The sequence below is a fragment of the Salminus brasiliensis genome, chromosome 24 (genome assembly GCF_030463535.1).
Source record: "Salminus brasiliensis chromosome 24, fSalBra1.hap2, whole genome shotgun sequence".
NCBI classification, from domain to species: Eukaryota; Metazoa; Chordata; class Actinopteri; order Characiformes; family Bryconidae; genus Salminus; species Salminus brasiliensis.
In genome coordinates, this window is record NC_132901.1 from 8,278,984 (window position 1) to 8,298,033 (window position 19,050).

General features: G+C 42.4%; 3 protein-coding genes across 3 annotated transcripts; all 3 read left to right on the forward strand.

The window, feature by feature from the left end:
• Positions 1-796: 796 nt before the first annotated feature.
• Positions 797-7,365, forward strand: LOC140546443 (histone H3-like). Its single transcript, XM_072669698.1, has 4 exons — positions 797-821; positions 3,876-3,892; positions 6,589-6,645; positions 6,910-7,365. The coding sequence occupies exons 1-4, from the start codon at positions 797-799 to the stop codon at positions 7,363-7,365; spliced, it is 555 nt and encodes a 184-aa protein (XP_072525799.1).
• LOC140547066 (histone H2B) lies at positions 2,700-3,074 on the forward strand. Its single transcript, XM_072670587.1, has one exon. It carries the CDS (start codon positions 2,700-2,702, stop codon positions 3,072-3,074), a length of 375 nt encoding a protein of 124 aa, XP_072526688.1.
• An 8,474-nt stretch (positions 7,366-15,839) lies between the features above and the next one.
• Positions 15,840-16,214, forward strand: LOC140547065 (histone H2B). Its single transcript, XM_072670586.1, has one exon. It carries the CDS (start codon positions 15,840-15,842, stop codon positions 16,212-16,214), a length of 375 nt encoding a protein of 124 aa, XP_072526687.1.
• The last annotated feature ends 2,836 nt before the right edge of the window (positions 16,215-19,050 follow it).

Genomic DNA, 19,050 nt, shown 5'->3' on the forward strand with positions numbered 1-19,050 from the left:
AGGGGTCATTATTTATTGACCACAGTGCAGTGCCACATGCGGAGTTGTAGCATAAAAGTACGCAATACAGCCGTGATTTGTGGCTGTTGAGTGATTTGAGTTAACTTGCTTTTTCAGGTCCACACATGAGCTAACATAGCGATTAGCATGCTAGCTAACTCGGATGGTACAAACAATAGCATTACGCCAGCGAGTGTAAATACCTGTCAGATAAATACACACTCGCTCGAGTCAGTCAGGTTTTATTATGAAACCGTGTATATAGCTAGCAACATTTTATACGTTTACTGCCGTGGTTGAAATCGAGAAGCCACCTCGGAGAGTAGCATGATGGCTAGGTGTCTAAAAATTAATCACAAAAATAACGATATTACGGACACGTGCGTAGTTCTCTATATTGTTATTTGGAGCAAGTGAGGGAGAAACAGTCGTGCTTAAACCCGGCTACCAGCAGCGTATCTTCTGGTTTTCAGAGCTGGGCGGCCTGTGTAGCTTGCTAGCTAGTGTTTTGTTTACAAAAGATTATTTTCGTTATTAGCTAGTTGCCGAAACGGCATCGGTCAACCGAAAAAACGAACAAACAAAAAAACAATGCAATTTCGCTCGTTGGCCAATAGTTAAACAGTAAAAAAGCTCAGAAAAAGCTATGACATTAGAACCGGAGTTGCACTGTCCAATTCCCAAGCAGCTCACTACTCCCTATGGAGTGCACGGTGTCACGAAAAAACGCTGTGCACTAGGGAGTAGTGGAGTGCGGTTTAGGATCGCCCCAGGTGTACGAAGGAAGACTTCATGCATGGAGCATGGGGTGTCATCCTGTGGTAAAACACGGAAAGATTATATATATATATATATATATATATATATATATATATATATATATATATATATATATATATACTTGGCGTTATTATTGTAGTAATTGATTTTTAGAAAACAGTGCATAAATGTTTATTTACAAAGGCCACATGGCCCCTATCCACTTCTTACAGTGACTCAAAGTAGGCTCATACACAGCCTCACTAAACAGTTCATCTTATGCCTAGGTCACTGAATTGTATGAATTTATTCAGTTATTTATTTATTTAAGATTTCGCCATAAGACCAATCTATTTCAGAAATGATTTTAGCTCTTAATTGCAGTTTAGGTTACTTCGTCATTATATGGTCAAGCAGGTCTGGAGCTAGGCTGTAGGTTTCAAAGCTAAATCATGTTGAGTTAAAGTATTCACAGTGAAGGTTATGCATGATCCAAAGTGTGCTGCGTTATTTTGAACATGAGTACATCCAGAGAGAACGGAATTCTGGTTGACTGTATTTTGTATGGCTACCCACTCAGTGGCTATACAGCAAAACAAGCGTTCTGCACACGTACAGAGTATGAGGCGGAGCTGATGTACTGTGACGTCGCTCGGTTCCCTTGCTTTCATTTAGGTCCTATAGAGGGGTATAATTGGCGTGCCTCGGGTGCTCCAGCTTCATAGATTCTCTTCTCGTCGACTGAGAAAAGAAGCAGCTAGGATGTCCGGCAGAGGCAAGGGCGGCAAAGGCCTTGGAAAAGGAGGCGCCAAGCGTCATCGTAAAGTGCTTCGCGATAACATCCAGGGTATCACAAAGCCGGCTATTCGCCGTCTGGCTCGTCGTGGTGGCGTCAAGCGTATCTCCGGTCTGATCTACGAAGAGACCCGCGGTGTGCTCAAAGTGTTCCTGGAAAACGTGATCAGGGACGCAGTCACGTACACTGAGCATGCCAAAAGAAAGACCGTCACCGCTATGGATGTGGTGTACGCCCTGAAGCGCCAGGGACGCACTCTGTACGGATTCGGAGGTTAAACGCTCGGCCTGAACAGCTCTAAACCCAACGGCTCTTTTAAGAGCCACTCACAAATCCAGCAAAAGAGCCTGTTTCTAATCTTAGCTTGTTTGTTTCAAATAAGGCAGTTTCCCGGATACTCTGTATTAAGAATGTAATATACGGGAAGAGTACATATATGTTACTTTGTATATATGTATTGTTTTACACCCCCCCGTATGCGTTGGTAAAATCAGAACTATACGTCTTAATAAATCCTGATAGTCGCCGTCAACGCCGCTGTGGCGAAAAACAGATTAAGCCCTGTAGATTAAAAATGCGCGGGAAGGCGAACAAAGAGTTGATCATATTTGTTTGTTTCAATAAAGTCAATGATGGTGGTTATGAATCTCCCGGTTACTTTGTTAAGAAGCTCATTTTCAGGAGGAAAAAACATAATTTATATATAATATTTATATATATATATGACATTATATTCTTATATAATAATGTGATTATTATATAAGAATACATATTGTTTTCCATTTACCCCGTTTGCGTTGATTAAATCAGAATTATACAGAACATCGCCGTCAACACCGCTTTGGCGAAAAATAATGTGCCGCCTGCACGGTGGGTACAAATGCGCGGGTAGGCGAACAAAGAGAATGCTGCTCAGGGGAGGGGGAAGGGAGCAGGAGAAAAGGGAGGGGAGGGGAGGGGAGGGCAGGGGATGGGAAAAGGGAGTGTGGGGGGTTGGGAAGAAGCGAGCGGACAATTGTTGTCCAATGGTCGTACGACGGCATTCTAAAGGCGGTACCTTCTTGTATTAGAATTCCAGAGTCTAAATAATGTGGGAGCTTATCGCCTCCTCCTCATTCTTCAGTCTTACTCGACGAGGAGCAGTATGCCTGAGCCAGCTAAGTCCGCGCCCAAGAAGGGATCCAAGAAAGCCGTGACCAAGACGGCCGGGAAAGGAGGCAAGAAGCGCAGAAAGTCCAGGAAGGAGAGCTATGCTATCTACGTGTACAAGGTGCTGAAGCAGGTCCACCCTGATACCGGTATCTCCTCCAAAGCGATGGGCATCATGAACTCGTTCGTGAACGACATCTTCGAGCGCATCGCCGGTGAGTCTTCCCGTTTGGCTCATTACAACAAACGTTCTACTATCACCTCTAGGGAGATCCAGACCGCTGTGCGTCTGCTCCTTCCCGGTGAGTTGGCCAAGCACGCCGTGTCCGAGGGCACAAAGGCCGTCACCAAGTACACGAGCTCCAAGTAAATGGTGATAGCGGCGTAATCCAAACCCAACGGCTCTTTTAAGAGCCACCCACGGTTTCTTCGAAAGAGCAGTTTTATTCAAGAACAAAGTCGCCGATGGTAAGCTATAATACTAATTATTATTATTAATATTATTATTATTTTTTTTTTCCCCCATGAGTGCTTCTGCAGCCATTATTGTAAAAGGAATGCCCTTCAGTGTATGTATGTATGTAAATCAACTTACTTAGTAGTTTGTCTGCATTTAATTGGTATAGTATACTAAGATTCAGGGACAGAGCAGCAAACTAAAATACTGTGCCATACTAACTGTATGGCGTGGGGTTGTAATGCTAAGTGGGATAAATGAAGCTGCACATCACCTGTGAAAGACCAGTCCAGAGGAGATCAGCCTTACAGGTGGGGAATAGTGAGGCAGGAAACCATACTAGGGTTGACTTGAAGCCTAGAACTATACACTTGATCTTTGTAATGAAAGCTGTCTAGTATATATAACCAGGCATACGGTTAGGAAAGAGAGGAAATAAGTATCTCCACAAGCTTTTTTTGTTGGGTCACAGAAGGGTGAAGTTATTCAAAGCCTTAGGTTTATGGTGAGATTTGAGTGAGCAAGAATAGGTTCAGAGCTAGACTTTTGATGTAGAGGGTCGGAGCAAGGCAAAAGGACGAGGGTAGAGTAAGTAAAATAGTATGGCGGTCAAAGGCCTCAGTTTTATGATGAAGGTGGATTGAGTTAAAGTGACCGTGAGCTTAGGCCTTTGCCTTAGGATACAAAGGAAGGTTCAGTAAAAGTGAATTTCAGCATTAGCCATCAGCCTGATGATTTGGATACACATGGCCTCGGCCTACTGAGGAATGCACATCTAAGTAGAATGGTCATGACTGCATGGAATGGGTTAAATGAAAGTAAAAGTTTAAAAATAATAATTTGGTGTGTTGCTTATTGAGATAGAGGGAGGGATGGGGTTAATTTGTTTTAGTACAAGAATGAAATTGGAGTTGTTTCATGTGAGAGGTTCGAATGAGGATGGGGAGTGATTTTGTATAATGGTTGGAGGAAGGATGGTGTTATTTCATTTTAGGGTTGGAGAGAGAAGGTCGTGGGGTTTGTATTAGAGTATGAATGAAAATGGGTTATTTTATTTTGGGATTAGACGGCGGATGGGGTTATTTGGTTTCATGGTTAGAATGATGTTAAGGTTATGTTGTACTAGGTTAAGAGGGAGGACAGAGTTATTTTGTATTAGGACTATTTGGTTTGGTTCACTAAAAGATGAATTTGGTTGAAGCCTTAGGTTAATGGTGAGATTCGAGCGAGCAAGAATAGGTTCAGAGCTAGACTTTTGATGTAGAGGGTCGGAGCAAGGCAAAAGGACGAGGGTAGAGTAAGTAAAATAGTATGGCGGTCAAAGGCCTCAGTTTTATGATGAAGGTGGATTGAGTTAAAGTGACGGTGAGTTTAAGCCTTTGCTTTAGGATACAAAGGAAGGTTCAGTAAAAGTAAGTTTCAACATTAGCCATCAGCCTGATGATTTGGATACACATGGCCTCGGCCTACTGAGGAATGCACATCTAAGTAGAATGGTCATGACTGCATGGAATGGGTTAAATGAAAGTAAAAGTTTAAAAATAATAATTTGGTGTGTTGCTTATTGAGATAGAGGGAGGGATGGGGTTAATTTGTTTTAGTACAAGAATGAGATTTGAGTTGTTTCATGTGAGGGGTTCGAATGAGGATGGAGTGATTTTGTATAATGGTTGGAGGAAGGATGGGGTTATTTTATTTAGGGTTGGAGAGAGAAAATGGTTATTTTCTATTAGGGTTAAAATGAAAAATGGGGTTTTAGGGTTTAAATGAGCTTGGGTTTATTTTGTATTGGGGTTAGAGTGAAGGTGCAGTTATTTTGTATTAGGCTTGAAAAAGGGCATGATAGTTTTATGTTATGTTTAGAATAAGTTTTGTCTTTTTTTTTTTGTTATTTTGTTTTTTGTGTTTTAGGGTTGGGGGGGTGTATGCAGTTATTTTGTGTTAGGGTTAGTATGAGATTTTTGGCTATGGTATATTGGGTGTGTTACGAGTGCGTATTAGGGGACCTATGGAGAGCCGTTCCGAGTGTGGAAGCGCCGGTGACAAAGACGCATCGACGGTGGAAGTCATACTGCGCACACACGGCAACACTGTGCTTTACACACTCCTCAAGGTCGCCTTGCACGACGAGCAAAACAACGCACCCACATCTCGGATGCCCAGCACGCTCTCGACGAGGCTCTCCTCCAACGCACCGGATAACACTCGCCCAGTTCGTGGCACCTTTTGTCGCCGTTTTCCACCGATTAGCACGCCAAATGCGCCGCCGCCCGTTCGGCACGCCGGTAGCGTGGCACGCTTCGGTGAGCGCCGTATTAAACGCGGCGTCGTTACGCTGCCCTTCCCGTCTTCTCAACACACGGTGGAGCCTCTCGGAGACGAAAGAGCATTTCTACGCTCGCCAAGTTGAGCTTTCACCCATATTTCGCTCGACAAACGCCGAGAGAAAACACAAGTGCGAGACTGTCGCTGCCACACGGCTGTGCGGCATCGAGCGAGTTGAGTCTACAACGTTCTCATGTGGCTTTTAAGGGCCGGCCCCCTCGCTGCAGCGGGAGGTTCTACAGAACGCTGCAGCAGATTGTGCTCACTCGCGCTCACAGCAAAGCAGAACAATGGCAGAAGTCGCTCCAGCCCCAGCCGCCTCGGCGCCCGCCAAGGCCCCCAAGAAGAAGGCCGCCGCCCGCCCCAAGAAAGCCGGCCCCAGCGTGGGCGAGCTCATCGTCAAGGCCGTCTCGGCTTCCAAGGAGAGGAGCGGCGTGTCTCTCGCCGCCCTGAAGAAAGCCCTGGCTGCCGGCGGCTACGACGTCGAGAAGAACAACTCACGCGTTAAGCTCGCCGTCAAGAGCCTCGTCACCAAGGGCACTCTGGTGCAGACCAAAGGCACCGGCGCGTCGGGCTCTTTCAAGCTTAACAAGAAGCAGACCGAGGCAAAGAAGAAGCCGGCCGCCAAGAAACCGGCACCTAAAGCTAAGAAGCCGGCCGCCAAGAAACCAGCCGCGGCCAAGAAGCCCAAGAAGGTAGCAGCCAAGAAACCCACTGCGGCTAAGAAATCCCCCAAGAAGGCCAAGAAGCCCGTCGCGGCCGCTAAGAAGGCAGCGAAGGTGGTGTGCTGCCCAACATTCAGGCTGTACTGCTGCCTAAGAAGACCGAGAAGACTGTGAAGACAAAGTAAATTGGCGCTCTCCGTTGATTTATCTATACACAAAGGCTCTTTTAAGAGCCACCCATTTTTTCTAAGAAAAGTGCTGCTCCTTTACAAACAACACTACATATTCTTCACGTGATTTCCAACTGCATAAAAAAATAATAGCTTTATGAACCGAGTTATTATATAAACACACTGCCATGCAATACACAATTGCCCTTTTTCATATATTTCACGTACTGAGATCAACACCCTATGCATATGTGCATGTATACACACATTCTCTCGCTCTCTCTCACACACACACACACACACACACACACACACACACAGTGTGTTTAATGTTCGCTGTAATGTACAGTACATTGATTAGTTTGATCATATTATTGTTCTTATTATTATATATTCTTTTAATGCTTTTTTTTTCTTTGTTGTTTTGTATTACAGGAGCCCGCCGTTTTGCTTTTAGGTTTGAAAAGAAGACGCCCAATAGTGTGTCACCGACGCATTGCCGGCCGCCCAATGGGAAACGGACAACTTCAAGACGCCCAATGAGCGGCAAGCGGCTTGAAAGCTTAAAAGCCATGTGAAGCGAGCAAGAACTCATTCTCTTTCTTTTCCCCGAGAGGAGCAGAGTTCAACGCGATGGCAAGAACCAAGCAGACCGCTCGTAAGTCCACCGGTGGCAAGGCCCCGAGGAAGCAGCTCGCCACCAAGGCTGCCCGCAAGAGCGCCCCAGCCACCGGCGGCGTGAAAAAGCCTCACCGTTACAGGCCCGGCACCGTGGCTCTGAGGGAGATCCGCCGCTACCAGAAATCTACTGAGCTGCTGATCCGTAAGCTGCCCTTCCAGCGGCTAGTGCGTGAGATCGCGCAGGACTTCAAGACTGATCTCCGCTTCCAGAGCTCCGCCGTCATGGCCCTGCAGGAGGCTAGCGAGGCGTACTTGGTGGGTCTGTTTGAAGATACTAACCTGTGCGCTATCCACGCCAAGAGAGTCACCATCATGCCTAAAGACATCCAGCTGGCCCGCCGTATTCGCGGAGAGCGCGCTTAAACAGAGCGCTTCGACGTTTACCTGAAATACCCAACGGCTCTTTTAAGAGCCACCTACCCGTGTCCGCGCCGAAACAGCAAATGTCCGCCTCACCTCGGTGTTGCGTTTATATAATGTAAGGCTATTATGACGCGCGCGCGCTTCTAAGTTCCATAGGGCTGCGCGAGCAAAACCAGCCGTAAGACAGTGGTTGTAAAGTTTAGCAAAAAAAACAACAACTAATATATATGTGTATATATATATTATAACGTTTTGTACAACATTTCACATCAAAATCGCCATATTTAACATGTGTTTTAATACATATTAATACGTTTCTTTAAATACCTATCAATATGATTATACATATTTAATAGTTTGGAAACAGTTCATTCACCCCAGCAAAAAGTTGAAGCCACTGCTACTTCAGTAGAACACTACACTTTACACTATGTAGTGTTTAGGCCGGTTTTGGCCTATTACAAACGGCATTTGACATGGATGGAGCGTGGATCCCACCGCGTGGTGAAACTATACAACTGCAAGCACAGTTTCAGAGAGCAATGTATGTGTATATTTATATAATGAGAGCTTGATTTTGGGTACCTACGTTTCATACATATGCAAAATGAGTTTGATTCCATAGAGAGTAAGCGAGACCAGCTGTGGGGCCGCAGTAAAGGAGTTGTTGTGGGAACGCAGACATATGTCATGGATGGAGCGTGGATGCCATCGTGTGGTCAAACTAGGCAAATGCAAACGTTAACTACGTAGATTTATTCGTGTATGTGTGTGAATGTAACAGCTTTTTTCATTTGATAGATGGTTGTGAACTCCAGTACGTCTACTAAATCATTTGTATTGCGGTGTTATTTTGGTTAGTGTTTTTTAAAGTACATTTTAAAAAATGTTTCTATTGAAGCATACTTCAGTTCAGGGCATTTTAGTAGCCAGCATGGTTACCAGTTCTCATGCTGCCAGGCAATGAAATGGAAACTTAATTTAGGGTAATTTTATACACATTAAATATGATTGTTAACTGCACCAACAAATCTAAAAAGTAATTACGTGTCTTACGTGATGATTTTCGTTTGGGCTTGGGTTTCATTTCAACAATATGCTAACGATAACATACTCCAGACTGTATAATCTCCTTCCACAACTAGATAAAATGTCTTGTTTTGAAGAACGCTTGATAGAAGTCTTTAAAAAAAGGCACTTTATTAGCCATCATGACAACCAAACAGCATGCAGTTATGTAAAAAGCCACCAATTTACTCACTGCTAGAAGCCATTGAGACAAACTATAGAGTAGTGCACTTCTATGTAGGACCTTTATTTCCTTTTCTTTAGAGCCCTTAAACTCTGTGTATTAGCTTATATTGAGGTTACCATAATAATCATAAATCAGTAAAAAACACCGCTCATCTGCTATCAAGACCTGACCGAGGAGCTGGAGGCCAGTGGAGCAAAGCTAAAATATGGAAAAGCATACGCACCCTCAAATTGGTGCAAAAAAAAATAAATAATAATTTTAATCATTCAAGGCATAGGTAAGTAACAAATGAATACAAAAGTGCTAACAAAAGTGAATGAAAAGCCAGCCGTACTCACTTGTGAATTCGCTTTTTTGATTTTGCTTCTTTAAACGTCTCTGTGGACCAAAAAAAAAAGATTAATTGTTTTACATTTTAACCACACGATGGCATCCACGCTCCATTTACGTACTATGACCACAGACTTAAAGCTTAGCCCTGAAACTCCATCAGAAGCCTAAAAGACTTGACTAGAGAAGTGCACTTCTGTGTAGTGTATACAGTGTAAGGGATTTAGGAAGTGCCCTATTGCAAACGTCACCGTTGTTTTGGTATCGTGGATATATGTCATGGATGGAGCGTGGATGCCATCGTGTGGTCAAACTCGCAAATGCAAACGCTAAAAACATAGATGTATACGTGTATGTGTGTGAATGTTACAGCTTTTACATATGACAGATGGTTGTGAACTCCAGTAAGTCTACTAAGATCTACCAAGGAACATTTGGGCATTTTAGTAGCCAGCATGACAACCAGTTGTCATGCTACCAGGCAATGAAAACTTAATTTAGGGCACTGCAATTTTTATACACATTAAATATGATTGTTAACTGCACCAATACATCTAAAAAGTCATTACATGTCTTGCGGGATGATTTTTGTTTGGGTTTTAACAATATGCTAATGATAAAGTAGGACAGAAATTTTTTTTACTCCAGACTGTATTACCTCCTTCCACAACTCGATCAAATGGCTTTAGATAAAGAATCCTTGATAGAAGCATTCTTTATTTAAGGCACTTTTTTATCAGTTAGGTAAAAAGCCAACAATTCGCTCACTACTATAAGCCATTGAGACAAACTGTAGAGTAGTGCAATTCTATGAATGACGTTTTTCCCCTCCCCCTTTAGAGCCCTTAAATTCTATGCTGTATGGTTATGTGTATGTATGTATGCATCAGCTTATATTGAGGTTAACATAATAATCATAAATCAATAAAGAACACCGCTCATCTGCTATCAAGACCTGACTAAGGAGCTAGAGGCCAGTGGAGCAAAGCTACAATTACGAAAAGCATACGCACCATCGGTGCAAAAAAATCATTTTAACCTGCCAGGTTTAGGTCAGAGACTTTCTTCAAGGCATAGGTAAGTAACAAATGAATACAAAAGTGCTAACAAAAGTGTATCAAAAGCCAGCCGTACTCACTTGTGAATTAGCTTTTTTGTGCTTCTCAAATTGAACTCTTTCTCTTCTTTCTGATTTTGCTTCTTTAAATGTCTCTGTGGACCAAGAAAAAAAAAACTAAAAAAAAAGATGAATTGTTTTATATTTTGCAGATTTACATTTTGACCACCAGATGGCATCCACGCTCCATTCACGTACTACGACAACAGACTTAAAGCTTAGCCCTGAAACTCCATCAGAAGCCTAAGGGGTAGGTCTAGCCAAACTGCTTCCCCTCACCCTGACTTCATCATGAGCTCTACACTTACTTTGCTTACCACAATGTCTTTCCATATTTCTTTATCATCCACTAACTGCAACATATGATAAAAGCAACATTACTTAAAGCAACATTAACTCCCTCTGTGTTTATCTAATCTAGCATGACTTTTATTAGAAGATGTAAAGCGAGCCTGAGAAATCCAAGGGGTAAACATGTAGTTTTAGTTGGCCTCATTAGGAGCTTTTCCCTTGTATGCAATAATATACCATTTATTCGATTTGTGTTTGTTCTTTCTTTCTTTAAATGTCTCTGTGGACACTATATCTTTAACTTGTAGTGTATTAGATTAACGACTACAATTCCCATGATGCCTAACTAAAGATTTTTTTGCACCGATGGTGCGTATGCTTTTCGTAATTGTAGCTTTGCTCCACTGGCCTCTAGCTCCTTAGTCAGGTCTTGATAGCAGATGAGCGGTGTTCTTTATTGATTTATGATTATTATGTTAACCTCAATATAAGCTGATAAAACCTTGCCAAATAAAATTATTTTTGCACAGATTTAATTGTGTGGGTATGAGACATGTTAGTATTATTCCTACATTCACTTCTCATTGGTGAAGATCTTCTCTAATGGCCAATGTCAGTGTTAACACTTTACTGTACATCCTATACATTTGCACTCCTGGACACTACTAACACTTTATTATTATTACTTAATAATACAGTGTTATTATTAAATTTTTATGTATCGTCATCTGTCCACTTCATTTCTTATTTTTCATAACTGCACTGTCCTTCATCTGCAGTTAGTTTCAAATGCATTTTCACATGTATTCTATTTATCTGTCTATCTATCTATCTTGCAGTGTGGGTTCTAACTAGACAAAGGACTCCAAAAGTCATGTTTGTGTTTTTAAACCACAGTATTGACTTTGTCCTCATGTAACTCATGTATAGTGTAACTGGGTATCTCAGTATCTTCACCTGGATTTATTGATCCAAAACTGTAGTTTAGTGATGTCAAGGTTCAAATGTTTAAAGTCATGTCATGTTGAATGTTGTGAGGGAATACGTCTGAAAATATATGGAACCTGGCCTGGCAGATACATATTCTGACCACCAGATGGCATCACTACTCCATTCACGTTCTGCAACTACATAGTCTTAGGGCCTAGCCCTGAAACTCCATCAGAAGCCTAAGAGGTAGGTCCAGCCGAACTGCTACCACTCATCCTGACTTCATCATGAGCTTTACACTTACTTTGCTTACCACAATTTATTTCCTTCCTTTCTCTTCCACTAACTGCTAACCAATATGACTTTAGAAGAAGATTTATTAGAAGATGTATAGTGAAAACCTGAGGAATCCAAATGGTGTGGGTTTAGTTTAAGTTGGCCTTGTTTTATTTTATGTGCAGAAATATGTCAGTGGTGGTGGTTGTGTGTGTGTGTGTGTGTGTGTGTGTGTGTGTGTGTGTGTGTGTGTGTGTGTGTGTGTGAGAGAGAGAGAGAGAGAGAGAGAGAGAGAGAGAGAGAGAGAGAGAGAGAGAGAGAGAGAGCTTGATGCATACTTATTCAATCTGACAGAAAATACAAACCCTGTACTGGTTTGTGTTTGAGCAATATGTGTTGACAAAGAAAAAAAGAACAAATTACTGGTTGAATCTATAAAACACTATGCTTCCTTTAAGTGTGTCTATGTCAATGTGTCAATGACACAATGTGTCTTTATCCTGTAGTGTCAAGATCAAGGACTACAATTCCCATGATGCCTAACTACAAGTTCAGCCTATTGACACACGTGCCATGTATTAGGACTAATCACGTGTTGTTTTAGAACGTTTTCGAAAAGTATAGATGACGTACAGTGTTTTATTGATTCAACCATTCATGTGATCCGGCTCTTTAATTCTTGAATTTGATTTATTGTTGTACTGGGTTGTTGGCGTTGTATTTTCTAAACGTTGCAAACCCTTTGTATGTGGATTTACTTGTTCAATATGTTGTCATGGAGCCTGTCTCTCTCTCTCTATCTCTGTCTATCTCTCTATGTATACATATCTATCTACCTACCTACCTTCCTACCTACCACCCTCCCTCTCTTCATCTAATGATGAAATCCGATAACTGCACGTCCAGTCACAGTAAAAAGTAAACCGTGTGCCATGGTGTACAGTAGTGGGCTGATCTCAGTGTGTGCTTGTTTTATGCTTGCAAGGTCGTAACCCTAGTACTAAATAGCCATTTATGTCATTTATTCAGGCATTCAGGTGCATTGAGGGAGGACACGTACTCTTGTCGTGTGTGTGTGTGAAATAATCGCTACGCACGTTAGAATGGCGTGATGTAGTGTGACTTTGTTGTATACGAGACCGAGGCGCACATGGCGACAGCCATCAGAGGGGAGTGGACGGCTGACCGAGGTATTTGTCGTGTTAAGACCTATGTTAACTACTTTTAATGTTCATACATGTGAAACGTCGTCTTTACATGACGACATGTGAGTCATTACACTTTGCGTTGCTTTGTGGAATAGGCGTGAGCTGGAGACTGGACCTGGTCAGCTCCGTTGTGTCGCTTTTGGCACGATAACGTTTGCTAACTTGCCAAAAATGAAGTGGATACTGAAATCCGATAAGTCGATTTTGCGGAGAGCCTAAAGTTGTACACCCAGTCACAGCAAATCGACGTAGAACTGCCGTTGCTGGATCTATGTGTGGAGTTGTACATAGCTTGGAGCCAGCTTAGCGATTAGCAGCGTGGCTAACTCGGCCAGCATAAACAGTAAAGCACAAATATGAGCCTAATTATGAGGGGTCATTATTTATTGACCACAGTGCAGTGCCACATGCGGAGTTGTAGCATAAAAGTACGCAATACAGCCGTGATTTGTGGCTGTTGAGTGATTTGAGTTAACTTGCTTTTTCAGGTCCACACATGAGCTAACATAGCGATTAGCATGCTAGCTAACTCGGATGGTACAAACAATAGCATTACGCCAGCGAGTGTAAATACCTGTCAGATAAATACACACTCGCTCGAGTCAGTCAGGTTTTATTATGAAACCGTGTATATAGCTAGCAACATTTTATACGTTTACTGCCGTGGTTGAAATCGAGAAGCCACCTCGGAGAGTAGCATGATGGCTAGGTGTCTAAAAATTAATCACAAAAATAACGATATTACGGACACGTGCGTAGTTCTCTATATTGTTATTTGGAGCAAGTGAGGGAGAAACAGTCGTGCTTAAACCCGGCTACCAGCAGCGTATCTTCTGGTTTTCAGAGCTGGGCGGCCTGTGTAGCTTGCTAGCTAGTGTTTTGTTTACAAAAGATTATTTTCGTTATTAGCTAGTTGCCGAAACGGCATCGGTCAACCGAAAAAACGAACAAACAAAAAAACAATGCAATTTCGCTCGTTGGCCAATAGTTAAACAGTAAAAAAGCTCAGAAAAAGCTATGACATTAGAACCGGAGTTGCACTGTCCAATTCCCAAGCAGCTCACTACTCCCTATGGAGTGCACGGTGTCACGAAAAAACGCTGTGCACTAGGGAGTAGTGGAGTGCGGTTTAGGATCGCCCCAGGTGTACGAAGGAAGACTTCATGCATGGAGCATGGGGTGTCATCCTGTGGTAAAACACGGAAAGATTATATATATATATATATATATATATATATATATATATATATATATATATATATATATATACACTTGGCGTTATTATTGTAGTAATTGATTTTTAGAAAACAGTGCATAAATGTTTATTTACAAAGGCCACATGGCCCCTATCCACTTCTTACAGTGACTCAAAGTAGGCTCATACACAGCCTCACTAAACAGTTCATCTTATGCCTAGGTCACTGAATTGTATGAATTTATTCAGTTATTTATTTATTTAAGATTTCGCCATGAGACCAATCTATTTCAGAAATGATTTTAGCTCTTAATTGCAGTTTAGGTTACTTCGTCATTATATGGTCAAGCAGGTCTGGAGCTAGGCTGTAGGTTTCAAAGCTAAATCATGTTGAGTTAAAGTATTCACAGTGAAGGTTATGCATGATCCAAAGTGTGCTGCGTTATTTTGAACATGAGTACATCCAGAGAGAACGGAATTCTGGTTGACTGTATTTTGTATGGCTACCCACTCAGTGGCTATACAGCAAAACAAGCGTTCTGCACACGTACAGAGTATGAGGCGGAGCTGATGTACTGTGACGTCGCTCGGTTCCCTTGCTTTCATTTAGGTCCTATAGAGGGGTATAATTGGCGTGCCTCGGGTGCTCCAGCTTCATAGATTCTCTTCTCATCGACTGAGAAAAGAAGCAGCTAGGATGTCCGGCAGAGGCAAGGGCGGCAAAGGCCTTGGAAAAGGAGGCGCCAAGCGTCATCGTAAAGTGCTTCGCGATAACATCCAGGGTATCACAAAGCCGGCTATTCGCCGTCTGGCTCGTCGTGGTGGCGTCAAGCGTATCTCCGGTCTGATCTACGAAGAGACCCGCGGTGTGCTCAAAGTGTTCCTGGAAAACGTGATCAGGGACGCAGTCACGTACACTGAGCATGCCAAAAGAAAGACCGTCACCGCTATGGATGTGGTGTACGCCCTGAAGCGCCAGGGACGCACTCTGTACGGATTCGGAGGTTAAACGCTCGGCCTGAACAGCTCTAAACCCAACGGCTCTTTTAAGAGCCACTCACAAATCCAGCAAAAGAGCCTGTTTCTAATCTTAGCTTGTTTGTTTCAAATAAGGCAGTTTCCCGGATACTCTGTATTAAGAATGTAATATACGGGAAGAGTACATATATGTTACTTTGTATATATGTATTGTTTTACACCCCCCCGTATGCGTTGGTAAAATCAGAACTATACGTCTTAATAAATCCTGATAGTCGCCGTCAACGCCGCTGTGGCGAAAAACAGATTAAGCCCTGTAGATTAAAAATGCGCGGGAAGGCGAACAAAGAGTTGATCATATTTGTTTGTTTCAATAAAGTCAATGATGGTGGTTATGAATCTCGGTTACTCCGGTTACTTTGTTAAGAAGCTCATTTTCAGGAGGAAAAAACATAATTTATATATAATATTTATATATATATATGACATTATATTCTTATATAATAATGTGATTATTATATAAGAATACATATTGTTTTCCATTTACCCCGTTTGCGTTGATTAAATCAGAATTATACAGAACATCGCCGTCAACGCCGCTTTGGCGAAAAATAATGTGCCGCCTGCACGGTGGGTACAAATGCGCGGGTAGGCGAACAAAGAGAATGCTGCTCAGGGGAGGGGGAAGGGAGGAGGAGAAAAGGGAGGGGAGGGGAGGGGAGGGGAAAAGGGAGTGTGGGGGGTTGGGAAGAAGCGAGCGGACAATTGTTGTCCAAAGGTCGTACGACGGCATTCTAAAGGCGGTACCTTCTTGTATTAGAATGCCAGAGTCTAAATAATGTGTGAGCTTATCGCCTCCTCCTCATTCTTCAGTCTTACTCGACGAGGAGCAGTATGCCTGAGCCAGCTAAGTCCGCGCCCAAGAAGGGATCCAAGAAAGCCGTGACCAAGACGGCCGGGAAAGGAGGCAAGAAGCGCAGAAAGTCCAGGAAGGAGAGCTATGCTATCTACGTGTACAAGGTGCTGAAGCAGGTCCACCCTGATACCGGTATCTCCTCCAAAGCGATGGGCATCATGAACTCGTTCGTGAACGACATCTTCGAGCGCATCGCCGGTGAGTCTTCCCGTTTGGCTCATTACAACAAACGTTCTACTATCACCTCTAGGGAGATCCAGACCGCTGTGCGTCTGCTCCTTCCCGGTGAGTTGGCCAAGCACGCCGTGTCCGAGGGCACAAAGGCCGTCACCAAGTACACGAGCTCCAAGTAAATGGTGATAGCGGCGTAATCCAAACCCAACGGCTCTTTTAAGAGCCACCCACGGTTTCTTCGAAAGAGCAGTTTTATTCAAGAACATTTATTCAGCCATTATTGTAAAAGGAATGCCCTTCAGTGTATGTATGTATGTAAATCAACTTACTTAGTTGTTTGTCTGCATTTAATTGGTATAGTATACTAAGATTCAGGGGCAGAGCAGCAAACTAAAATACTGTGCCATACTAACTGTATGGCGTGGGGTTGTAATGCTAAGTGGGATAAATGAAGCTGCACATCACCTGTGAAAGACCAGTCCAGAGGAGATCAGCCTTACAGGTGGGGAATAGTGAGGCAGGAAACCATACTAGGGTTGACTTGAAGCCTAGAACTATACACTTGATCTTTGTAATGAAAGCTGTCTAGTATATATAACCAGGCATACGGTTAGGAAAGAGAGGAAATAAGTATCTCCACAAGCTTTTTTTGTTGGGTCACAGAAGGGTGAAGTTATTCAAAGCCTTAGGTTTATGGTGAGATTTGAGTGAGCAAGAATAGGTTCAGAGCTAGACTTTTGATGTAGAGGGTCGGAGCAAGGCAAAAAGACGAGGGTAGAGTAAGTAAATTTAAGTAGCGTAAGTAAAAAAGTATGGCGGTGAAAGTGTGTTTAGTGCAGATGTGATCTAGGAAGAGTGAGTAACAGCAGCTTTGTAAACGAGGCCTCAGGTTTATGATGGAGTTGGATTGTGTTAAAGTGACTGTGAGCTTAGGCCTTTGCCTTAGGAAGGTTCAGAAAAAGTGAATTTCAACATTGGCCATCAGCCTGATGATTTGGATACACATGGCCTCGGCCTACTGAGGAATGCAGATCTAAGTAGAATGGTCATGACTGCATGGAATGGGTTAAATGAAAGTAAAAGTTTAAAAATAATAATTTGGTGTGTTGCTTATTGAGATAGAGGGAGGGATGGGGTTAATTTGTTTTAGTACAAGAATGAGATTGGAGTTGTTTCATGTGAGAGGTTCGAATGAGGATGGGGAGTGATTTTGTATAATGGTTGGAGGAAGGATGGTGTTATTTCATTTTAGGGTTGGAGAGAGAAGGTCGTGGGGTTTGTATTAGAGTAAGAATGAAAATGGGTTATTTTATTTTGGGGTTAGACGGCGGATGGGGTTATTTGGTTTCATGGTTAGAATGATGTTAAGGTTATGTTGTACTAGGTTAAGAGGGAGGACAGAGTTATTTTGTATTAGGACTATTTGGTTTGGTTCACTAAAAGATGAATTTGGTTGAAGCCTTAGGTTAATGGTGAGATTCGAGCGAGCAAGAATAGGTTCAGAGCTAGACTTTTGATGTAGAGGGTCGGAGCAAGGCAAAAGGACGAGGGTAGAGTAAGTAAAATAGTATGGCGGTCAAAGGCCTCAGTTTTATGATGAAGGTGGATTGAGTTAAAGTGACGGTGAGCTTAAGCCTTTGCCTTAGGATACAAAGGAAGGTTCAGTAAAAGTGAGTTTCAACATTAGCCATCAGCCTCATGATTTGCATACACATGGCCTCGGCCTACTGAGGAATGCACATCTAAGTAGAATGGTCATGACTGCATGGAATGGGTTAAATGAAAGTAAAAGTTTAAAAATAATAATTTGGTGTGTTGCTTATTGAGATAGAGGGAGGGATGGGGTTAATTTGTTTTAGTACAAGAATGAGATTGGAGTTGTTTCATGTGAGAGGTTCGAATGAGGATGGGGAGTGATTTTGTATAATGGTTGGAGGAAGGATGGTGTTATTTCATTTTAGGGTTGGAGAGAGAAGGTGGTGGGGTTTGTATTAGAGTATGAATGAAAATGGGTTATTTTATTTTGGGGTTAGACGGCGGATGGGGTTATTTGGTTTCATGGTTAGAATGATGTTAAGGTTATGTTGTACTAGGTTAAGAGGGAGGACAGAGTTATTTTGTATTAGGACTATTTGGTTTGGTTCACTAAAAGATGAATTTGGTTGAAGCCTTAGGTTAATGGTGAGATTCGAGCGAGCTAGAATAGGTTCAGAGCTAGACTTATGATGTAGAGGGTCGGAGCAAGGCAAAAGGACGAGGGTAGAGTAAGTCAAATAGTATGGCGGTCAAAGGCCTCAGTTTTATGATGAAGGTGGATTGAGTTAAAGTGACGGTGAGTTTAAGCCTTTGCCTTAGGATACAAAGGAAGGTTCAGTAAAAGTGAGTTTCAACATTAGCCATCAGCCTGATGATTTGGATACACATGGCCTCGGCCTACTGAGGAATGCACATCTAAGTAGAATGGTCATGACTGCATGGATTGGGTTAAATGAAAGTAAAAGTTTAAAAATAATAATTTGGTGTGTTGCTTATTGAGATAGAGGGAGGGATGGGGTTAATTTGTTTTAGTACAAGAATGAGATTTGAGTTGTTTCATGTGAGGGGTTCGAATGAGGATGGAGTGATTTTGTATAATGGTTGGAGGAAGGATGGGGTTATTTTATTTAGGGTTGGAGAGAGAAAATGGTTATTTTCTATTAGGGTTAAAATGAAAAATGGGGTTTTAGGGTTTAAATGAGCTTGGGTTTATTTTGTATTGGGGTTAGAGTGAAGGTGCAGTTATTTTGTATTAGGCTTGAAAAAGGGCATGATAGTTTTATGTTATGTTTAGAATAAGTTTTGTCTTTTTTTTTTTGTTATTTTGTTTTTTGTGTTTTAGGGTTGGGGGGGTGTATGCAGTTATTTTGTGTTAGGGTTAGTATGAGATTTTTGGCTATGGTATATTGGGTGTGTTACGAGTGCGTATTAGGGGACCTATGGAGAGCCGTTCCGAGTGTGGAAGCGCCGGTGACAAAG